General features: G+C 34.6%; 1 protein-coding gene across 2 annotated transcripts in view; it reads left to right on the forward strand.

Moving 5' to 3' along the window:
* Positions 1-11,157, forward strand: part of LOC129724209 (somatomedin-B and thrombospondin type-1 domain-containing protein-like) — an 84,462-nt gene that overhangs the window by 69,728 nt on the left and 3,577 nt on the right. For both annotated transcript variants that reach the window (XM_055678909.1, XM_055678910.1), the window contains one exon: positions 6,592-6,786. In XM_055678909.1, the coding sequence (XP_055534884.1) occupies positions 6,592-6,786 (195 nt within the window). The remainder of the gene's footprint in view (positions 1-6,591; positions 6,787-11,157) is intronic.

Consider the following 11,157-nt stretch of genomic DNA (forward strand, 5'->3'; position numbering starts at 1 on the left):
AGTTAAAACTAATAAAAAATATCATCCAACAATGTTGAATGAAAGAAAAGAATTTAAATAAATCTTAGTGAATGGACAAAAAATTCACAAGCATTCACCGGCTCATACTCTTCTATAAATTTGTATTTTTAGGAATTTACTCTTTCGATATTATCCCGGTCGGAAAACAGTCAATTTTTCAACTTAATTCATCGAGCAAGCCCTCTTCGGGAATCATTTCTGCAGGGTTTAAACTAGTAAAATCACCAGAATGCTCGGATTATTAATGTTGTCATACATTTAACTTAGTTGAGAAAGTAGGCTTCTCGTGGAATCACACTTCTCTATTTGCACGTTGTTTACCCAAATGATTTATTACAGGATACAGAAGTAGTAATGAATGTTACAACAATGTCTAATTGATTTTTCTAACATTCTAACATCTCCAGATATCCTTTTTAGAGTTGCTTCATGGAAATAAGTCCTCCACAAAATAAGTATAATATAATACTTGACACTCCAACTTTATGTAGAGTTTTGATTAGTATCCCCGCCGATACCCGTGATCATTCAAAAACTAAAATGTTCCCTCGTGTTCATAGAGACAGGAACAAAAAAGTTTTGTGGGCAATTCTCACCTAAACGTTCACAATATCAAAACAAAATCGAGCGTGCGATTAAAATTCGAACTACCTAAATATTAAAAGCCGTTACGCATACCTCAACTTTGTTTGATATATCTGGATCGTAAAATTCGAGATTTTTCGGGGTTTTTTTCATCGACATGCTATAAGTAGCTGTAAATCATGTTTTTTAAGATTAATTGCTAAATTTCTCAAAAAAAATACATCACGTACTAACTTCATATCCAAGGAAGAGTTTCTCAAAATACGATTCCCTACAACTTGAGAAGTTAGCGACAGTGCCGCCCTAGCGGTGAAATGTTGAACTACTCAGTCATTGCCAAAAGTTAGCCAATAGTTTCAGGATCAACATTCGAGAAGACATCGTTCATCTAGGAAGTAACTCTTAGTAGTTTTTGATTTCGCCCTGATTTCAGTCCTTGCCGACCACTGTTCGGCGTCCCGCTCTACATGAATGGTACTGATGCCTTTACCCGCATGTTTTCTTTCAAGACATTAATTTTTATTAGGCTCTAACAGCCGGTTAATAAATTGTTTAGGAAAGAGGGCCGCTCCAAACTTTACGAAAAACTTTTAGTGTGAGAGCAGTTATTTTCACGGTGAAAGCTATTCTCCTACAGTTTAGAGATTTTCTGAGGAGGAGAGACATTGTTCATTGTTCGCGTAAATTTGTCCTTTTGAAACTTTTTACCAATTTTTACCGCTAAGCAATGAAATAATAATGATAACTTTAGCGTATTAAAAAATTGTCCAACATTTCATCTATCCAACAACATAAGTTATTGTTATCCATCATGTGGTTATGCTGTTTTTTTTTCCCTTGGGAAGACTGAACCACTGCGACCATTGTTTGATCTATTGTGGTATGCTTCACCTTACTCTAAGTGCGTACGAAAAGGTACATCACTATTTGGCGAGTTGATGTCCTTGCTACATTGCACATTTATCCCAGTTGGGCAACGCACTTCGTATGAAGTTTATTACCTCACCAGGACTTTCCCTCCAAATTTCGGTAGGTTCTATGTGTCCCTTACCGAAGATACGCAATCTGCGTTGTATTAATACTCGGCATTCGCAGAGTAGATGTTCTGAAGTTTCGCTTTCGATGCCACACAGGGGACATTTATCATCATCAAGTTTGTCTATCTTCTTGAGATGATACTTACTCGGACAGTGCCCTGTAATAAGACCTGTGAATGTCCTCAAGTCTTTTTTATTTGATCTGAGCAGCACGAGGCTCTTCCCGCGATTTAACTCTATGAATCTTTTCGATTGTCGTAATCCGCTTATGACATCCCAGTTTGCTTTGATGGTCGCTTTTTCCCATTCACCGAGTTCAGCTTTTAGAGCGCTCGGCGAGACTCCACAGAAAGGTTCTGGGCCAACAAAGTTAGTAGATGACCCTTATCTGGCCTTCTCGTTTCCTTCGATTCCACAATGACCAGGAACCCAGTATAAGTTAACCTGGTTTTTCATAGCTAACTTTCGGAGCGACAGGATCTCATATTAGCACTCCCACACTAGTTTAGAGCGGCAGAAAGGAGAATTTAGCCTTAGAGCACTTTTTTCCGCTTCTAGTTGAACCACCTGATGAAGTGGAAGAAGGTAAAGTATTGCATCTAGGGCTTTTGATGGAGTGCTTCTCATAGCTCCACAAATCAACGCACAGGCCAATCTTTGGATTTTACCTAGCTTAACTTGAGTGGATGTTTCAGTGGTTTTGGGCCACCAAACTAACGAGGTGTAGGTTATTCTGGGTATGAATATTGTTTTATATAACCAGTGTATCATGCTGGGTTTAAAACCGCAGCTTTTTCCAATGGCTCTGCTGCATACCCATAGGGCGTTTGTGGCCTTGATAATTGTTTGTTCTATTTGAGTGTTCCAGTTTAGTTTCTGGTCAAGTATGATTCCCAAATATTTGACTTCAGTGGAAAGCATTATATCGGTGCTTTCCAATCGCAATTTAGGAATAATGTACTTCCTTTTTCGAGTGAAAGGAACAATAGTTGTTTTGGATGGATTTACACTCAACTCCTCTCGTCTACACTATTGAGCTGTGAGATTAAGTGCAGTTTGCATTTTATCAGAAATAACGCAGTCGTGCTTCCCCCTAACTAAAATCACTACGTCGTCTGCAAAACCTATCACTTCGAAGCCGTTTTCCGATAGGCTCCGAAGAAGATCGTCTACGATTAATGACCATAACAGGGGAGATAAAATCCCTCTTTGAGGGCTGGTTATGCTGTTACTATCGTTTGAATTCTGACAGAACATTTGCCAGTTTAATTTCCAATTTTACAGAATGCATCACAGTATAGATAACAAAGACGTAGTCCCACGTAAAAAAATTACCAAGCAAACGTAGAATACCCATCCAAAAAATGTTAGATGCTGATGGTTCGTTTGTTTAACCCTGGAAAGATAACTTCTTTTGGCGGTTAATTGACGCATGAATTTTAAATCGTTTAAAATGGAAGTTTTTGTTTAAAGTTTACCGTGCTGGATCGAAACCCGTACAGTATCGAAATCCGTACACCTTGATGTTATTCTTCAGTTTTAGGCATTATAAAAATGAAAATTCATATGATAGTTACATGTACATATCCGTTGAGTTGTTGGCCTTCTGTTAAATTAAACTATGCGCCAGTAGGCCATGAAATAAAAATATTAAAAATGAAAAATAAATCGTGTATCGGTTTCAGTTGTCATTTCATTGTATCGTTCTTAACGTTAATGTTAACGTTCTTCAGATGAAAACGATTTTCAAGTGGGATATAAGTGTTTTACTCTGCGAATCTTTTTGAAATTGATGGAAAAGGTAAGTCTTTGTCATTTTCGAGCTATATATTGTCTAATAAATAGTGTAAATTGTATTTATTTAACAAAAACTGTGCCGTACGGATTTTGATTCTTGTTATTTGCTTGAATCGAAATCCGTACAGCGTGTGTATCATGCATATATTGTTGAACTTTCTTTTTGTTTTCAGCATATAATGAAAGAAAACAAGTATAAATATACGGCAAACAATTTCAAACGAGCTGTGACTGAGGTGCGCAAGGGAAAGTCGTACCGGGAAGCTTCAAGAGGTTCCGGCGTTCCGGTTACTACGAAACGCTACGAAAATTGCACTATTTCAGCTGATATAAAAAATTAGAAAACCGTGTGAAACTTTAGGAACCAATTGATCCTCAAAATATATTTATTCGTTAATTTAAAGATAAATTATAAAAAAAGATGTTCATTTTTGTACTTCTATATCTATATGGAGTTTGATTTATTGTTGTATGGACTTTGATCCAGTCTATATCGCGTGTGTGCGGATTTCGATTCAAAAGTGTACGGGTTTTGATTCAGACAAAAAACTGTGTACGGATTTCGATTCAAAACATGGTCTATTTAAACATGATTTTTTCGAATTTCGGAATGATTTTGATCATTTTGCTTGAAAATAGTGATAAAATATAAGTAGACCTATAACTAAACATGTCAGTTTAAAGTAATATGTGATTTCTTGATTTTATATTGACCGTCGAAGATTATCATGTGCTTAGGTGTACGGATTTCGATCCAGCACGGTATTAATGAGTGATTATTACGGTGTTAACACATGGATACATAACAAATACCAGAATTCAGTTTTTTCAAAAACGAATAAGGATTCGCAATATTTGAAAAAGAAGCGGGTAATGTCATTAAAACAAGGAGTCAGATTGAAGCAAAACCCCAATGAACTATTACTGTCCTATGAATAGTGTACTTTCAATGAAATTTACCATGGTACACTACCCGAAAAAAAATTTACGATGTATTTTCTGGTTCAAACAGTTAATAGACAATACTTTTTATTGTAACCATAAAAACATGGTATTTTTACTGTAAGCTTGCGAACGTTTGTTGTTATTACCATGTTTTAACAATATTTTTTGTTGTTGAATCTACCACCAACAATAATTTTACCATGAAAAACATCGTCAGTGACTTCTAAATGTATGGGGAAAGTGCCTGAAAAAATGCTGTTAAGATACATAACAACCCCCCTTTTTCATAGTAAAAATGGCGAAAAAAAATGTTTTATATTGTTCTGAACAATGATATTTAATGTAAAAATGATGTAGTTACAATAAAAAACATGGTTAAGTTATGGTAAAACTATGTACAATTACAGCAACTTTTGAGGTTTTTTTTAATGTTATTTTTTTTCGGGTAAGCACGTTAACTTTCAACCAAATTGAGCAAAAAGACTTCCAATTGAAAATATGACACGTTAAGCAGAGAAATATATATATATATATATATATATATATATTATATGTAGCAGAAGAGCTCTTTATTCAAGTTCTTCGCATCGGTTTCATATACCGTAAACTGGGCTGACTTTGATCACTTTTTTGATTGTATCTCAAATATTTTCAGAATATACTGAAAACAATATTATACGAGATTTTTAAAATAAGTACTGGCATGCATTGAAAAAGATTCAGTCACTACTTCAAAAGTTTAGCAACAATTTTGCTGTTTTTAAATATGCTCTAAAATTTTACACTAATCATCATTCCGGGGTGACTTTGATCACTTCATTGTTTTGATGAATTTGGTGTACACTTTGCTACTTTCACTAAATTGAACAGCCTTAAACGACTTAAACGAGTTTATAAATATGGAAAGCAATTTGGGGGCCATTCACATTCTACGTGAACAGTTTATAATGGCGAATGTACAAGATTCATACAAAATTTTCAGAATATATATGAATGATTATCCACTGAGAGAGAAGGTGATCTAAAATCATCAAAAACTAGTCCACGAGGAATATGACTTATGAAATTGGCCAAATTCGCATGTTACTTCACGTATTGGGTTTTTGTTAAGAAGAAATATGTGATACACTGTGGAAAATATTGGGACTCAACATTACCTTTTAAGAAAAACTTGCAAAAATAACAATAAAATGTATTGTTATAATATTTGTTCATCTTAAGAACTAATCTGGGAACAAAATAAAAAAACTTTACGTATTGCAACTTGTTGTTTTGAATCTGCTTGAACCGATTGTTTGTATACAACAAAAATCGCCAAAAATACACTTTATTTTCAATTAATATTTTGGCATGAAAAACACTCTTTAAATAGCAGGAAATGCATGAATAGAAGCAATGCGAACATATATCCACGCAATCAGTGAGGATTACGACAAGTCCCAAGCACTACGAGCGCTTTTTTACCACACTTTCAAAAAAGAGGTACAGGTGATCAAAGTTACCCCAGTTTACGGTACATACATATTTTCGTTCTCAAGATTTTAAAATGCACCAATCAAAATCTTTAGATAAGTTTTTCCAGAAACCTTTTTGCAATCGGCGTGCACTCTCTCAATTCATCAGATTAACACAAACGTTTTTGAAGGCTAATTATAATATATTAAAAGCGATTATATATGTAGGATTTACCCAATAATTTCATTAGTTTTGTTTCATTGTTTCATTCGAGAAAACTTTCTTCATTTTCCAAACTGTTTTTCCAAATGGAAAAATTCCTTCGAAAAAGCGTAGAACGTAGAAGCCCCTAATAAAAGTTAAAAAAAAAATCTCAAAAAGCGTTGGCAAATAATCTTTTAAGGTGACATTTCCTCTTAAATTATTTTCAGCTAACGCTAACGTAATTTCAACCGCAAATAATTACGATATAGTGATGCTGCCATGTCGAAGTACTGTAGCATCCCATTATCAACATTTCCGGTAGCATTTATAGGAACCCAGCCTTATTAAAACCGAAAAGCCAGAGCTCCCGTTAGTGAATGAATTAATTTTTAATTCAATAATGTCTACCACTCTCTTCTGAATCTGCCATTGCAAATCCCTCCGTTATTCTCATGTCGTTCGATTACCGTGGTCACCACGGATATCCCGTAATATTTTTTATATCCTATTCTGATAATCTTTTTCGTTCATGTTGCTTCATCCACAGTGATCGATTGCGTCGTAAGCGAATGGGAACCGTGGAGCGAATGCGATACCGCCTGCGGCACTGGTATGATGTCACGGACAAGGATAATTGAACGTAAACCGCAAAACGGCGGCAAACATTGTCCATCGCTGGTGCAAAAACGGGGTTGTCAAGGACTTAAATGTCACAATCACCACGACCGGAAAGTGTTGCGAGGTAAGTGACGAGAAAGTAACGCGGACGTTTTCTATCTCTACCAATGTATCAAATGGTTGCCGTGGTTTGGGTAATTCAATTTAATATTTCCCTAAAAAGTAATAGGTAACCGACATTCTGGAGGACGAAGTTTATGCCTACAGTAGGCATAAAAATATCGCTTTGAATGGAAGAATCATATTATTATAGCAACCGCTCATTGATTGAAATTTCGAGGTCTTTATTTTGTATACTAAATTCATCCAATTTACTACGTTTCATTTTGATAGAATAACAAAGTATTTGGACCTAACTTTATGTGTCTTTACTATTATTATTTTTTTATTGATTTAAAAAATAGAGAATATCATCAAACAGAAAACAAACTAGATATTATTATCACAATAAAAGTTTTGGGCCGCTGATCACAAAACTGTTATTTTGTTTTTCTTTTTTTTTATTTTGGTTTTGATATTATTATGCATCGTTTTGATATTATTATGATATTTTCTCCTGCTCGGTTTATTATTTGTATATTGTTTCTTTTGTAAATTTGGATAGACTACTAGTGTCTAATTATCATGAAAAAGACTTTTAATTATTTTGTTTTAAAAAGAAGTAATAATAATTTTTGTAAATGAAAAAAAAAAAAAAGAATAGGGGAGACTTAATCCCTCATTTAGGTACAATTGATCCCCCTATTGAAAAACATGTTGTTTTGAGCTTCATGTTGATATAAAGTTATACACTAATTACGTAAACACTCACGGGCCATTCAATTTGTATGTCGACCAATCCATTGACAGCTTAGTGTGGGATATGAATAATCAAATAAAGTTACCAATAGTCCATCAATTAGAATTCTCTGCCATAAAACTGAACATAGACGTGAGGCATGGGCTTACAAATAAATCAGTAAATGAACAGCGGTCACATTCACTTCTGTGAGTAGGTGTAAAAATATATGCATAAATGTTCTAAAATTTCAAGTGCGAAAACAATACTTTTCTGGCACCATTCGTTGATATATATATATATATATATATATATATATATATATATATATATATATATATATATATATATATATATATATATATATATATATATATTCCGACAATTCCGACATTGCGTAAGATTATGGATTCCTCCATGTCTCTTGAAATTTTCCCACTTTTTTCGCACGTTGAATAAAACACGTGCTTTTTCCAAACATTTTAAATTATGTACTTTGGTACGATCAAAATGTACTAAGTAATTTTCCTGGTGTATTCCAGTTTGAAAAATTTTGGAGTTTGCCTTTCGTTTCATCAAAATTACTTGGTTGGGGGCAAAACCAAGTGATACTGACAAACATTCTTTAATTTCCTCAATAGTTTGGTCATTTGAAAGACCTTTCAAAACAGCCTTAAACGGTCTCTCGTTTTTGGCATCAAAAGAATAAAATTTATACATCTTTTCAGTCAAATACTGTAAAAGATGTTTATGGCCATCAAAAGATTCGGCCAAAACACGAATTTCGCCTTGGCGGCCAATTTGAAAATTAACTTTCACATCCGACAGAAATGATGAAAGTTCTGATCGAAATGCTTTTAAATTTGCTACAAATACCACAATAGGTGGAACTTTAATTTTCTTCATAACGGCTTTATGCTCAGTATGAGAAGTTTGAACTTCTTGATCCCCAACGGAAGAAAGAATATCATACCTGTTAGTCGAAATTTCAGTGTCACTTGGAGGAGATGCCTCACGTTTCCTTGAAGCCGCATCAAAGCGGGCTTTTTTATTTTTTCCAGGCATAACTGGAAAACTTCACTACACTTTCACTTCACTATAGAATTTAAATAGAAATATCTCAAACCAAATTTAATCACTTATCACTCGTTAACGTTAAAAACAAATTTATTACTTTGCGTTTCAACAGGTAGTCTTTTAAAAAGACTGCCTGTTGGAAGCGAAAAACAAAATTTCAATATCTCTCGGTAGTCTAAGACTTAGCCTCGAGCTGTTGGTAAAATGCGACCGTACTGTAGGATAGTTCAAGTCGATCTGACCGGTAGTTCTTTATTGTCTTGAAACCGTGACGCTACTCACGGAAGATATATCGAAACTGGCCGTATTTGAGCGGAAAGCGTTGCGGACAATATTTGATAGAGTACAAACCGAATGTGTGGAGAGGCGTATGTGTATGACGAGAGATTTCCATTATGTACCGGAAAAGGGTCGAGAGGCAACGATGGGCTGGACATGTCGCGAGGATGCCGGATGAAAATGGGATAAAATCGGCACCAGAAACAAAAAAAAAACGACGTGCATGACCAAAATGTAGCGAACCTTCGAGTGTTTAGACGTCTGGGACGGGTAGCGCAGAACCGAGAAGAGTGGAGGAAAATTCTTGATATGTCACGAGCCACCACAGCTCTAGGATACCGAACACTAAACTTAGAGTTTTCAATATTTTAAACTCTTATTAACATCTTTAGAAAATTGATCTGGAGTTACCTGATGAAAATATAACTGCTTATGAGCAGTTTCATAATAAAGTTTTCCTTTTTATACGTACTTTATTTAGGGTGTTGTATCATGATCGGACCAGTCAGAAAATGTACCATGATCGGACCATATTTTTATATGCGAGGTTTCTTAACTATTGAATTAAAAACTGTATCAAATATGTACCCGCATCATCAAAAAACTTCTTCTGATGATGTTCAGAAGGTTTCATTTAGATTGCTTAAGTATTACTATTTTTAAAAATTTTTTAAAACTGGTCTATTTTCGAGCACAATTTGCCCTTACAATTGTTACCAAGTCTTGTTTTAGAATCGAATATTCAAAGATTGCAGTATATTTTCCAGTAATATGCTTCTGTAACATTTAAATTTAATGTAAGATCAGTTTTTATATGAAATATTTGCTTTAAAGTTTGAATTATTGGTGAAACGTGAAAGCCTGTTTTGTATCATGATCGGACCAGCATTGAACCATGATCGGACCAACTTACTTCTGAGACATCACTGCTTCACTTTGCTTATGCTTGATATACCCAATGAAGGATTTCATGTTTAATTCATTGGAACAGAATGAAAATGATGAAGCTTAGTTTTTAGAATAAAACCTCAAGAACAACGTAAGGTTCGCAAACTGAAGAAAAATTTATTAAAAGTTCACTATAAATAGTCCACTATGCTTCAAATAGGGAAAATATAACTCAGTGTCATCCTTGTTTAGGAAGCACTTTTTCCCGCGAATTTTTGAACAGTTTACGAGAGAGTGATAAATTAAAATATATGAAAATTCATATGTGACGTTTTGCGTGGAATTTTTTCACGATTATTTTGAACGGTAAAATGATTTCACGAAGGTGAGAAAGGTTTAAAAATTGATTGATTTGTGATCTAATGATAATATGTATATCGAATTTATTTTTCAGTAACAAGACTTTTTTTGAGACTTTGAGTTTTTGAGCTGCGGCACAGGAAACGTAAGGCAAAAAACTAATCTTTTTGAGTTTGAATTTCATTTAGCGATAGGGCTCAAAAGTTTCGTCTCTCCGAAAAATGTCCTCATACAAAATTTCAACTCAATCGAACTTAAGGAAGTAGTGTTTCAAATTGACCGCTTTGATTCTCACTTTTTCGACTCATGGCGAAAGGCACAGTTCATGCAATTGTCGATATGGAAGTTTTTGTTGATACCAAGTATTTTAGACTTGCATATAACGCCGAGATCTGGTGTTTTCTTAAAAAAAAATCGGAAAAACTCGACTTTCTGGGACTTAGAAATTTTTGTGCTGGGAAACTCATTTCACTTGTCACATTCTCATTTTCACTTCACTGTCAATCTCACTTCACGGAGCTAATTTTTGTCACTTCACTTTAGATGGAATCGGAACTAGGTCTCAAAAAATGAAGTGATTGTGAAATATATTTCACGGCGAGTTTACCCCCGTAACAAGTACCATTGGCTGCATAACGCACTTCAGGCAAAAAGTTAGAGCATTGCAATATTCGGAAAGTTGTAATACTACTCGGGGACTACAAGTTGGTCATACATCGTTTCTCAAAATTGTGCTGGTGGAGTGAGCTATCAGTAAAACGAAACTGCTACCGAAAAAACACCCACAAATTGAAAAAGCAAATTTGCCGTATTAGAAACTCAAATATAATTCATAACGTTTTCGCAGTGATATGAAAAATGTTTGAAAATAATTTTAGAATCACGAAAAAATATCTAATATATCAAGCTCAAACCAAACACCGTGCATGTAAAGCCCAGCACGCGAAGCGGAAAATCGCTTGAAGTCTCAGAAGCACACTGGTCCGATTATGATACATTTTTTGGTCCGATCATGATTCACCCTGGTCCGATCATGATACAAATTCTGTGATC

Source organism: Wyeomyia smithii, chromosome 2 (genome assembly GCF_029784165.1).
Source record: "Wyeomyia smithii strain HCP4-BCI-WySm-NY-G18 chromosome 2, ASM2978416v1, whole genome shotgun sequence".
NCBI classification, from domain to species: Eukaryota; Metazoa; Arthropoda; class Insecta; order Diptera; family Culicidae; genus Wyeomyia; species Wyeomyia smithii.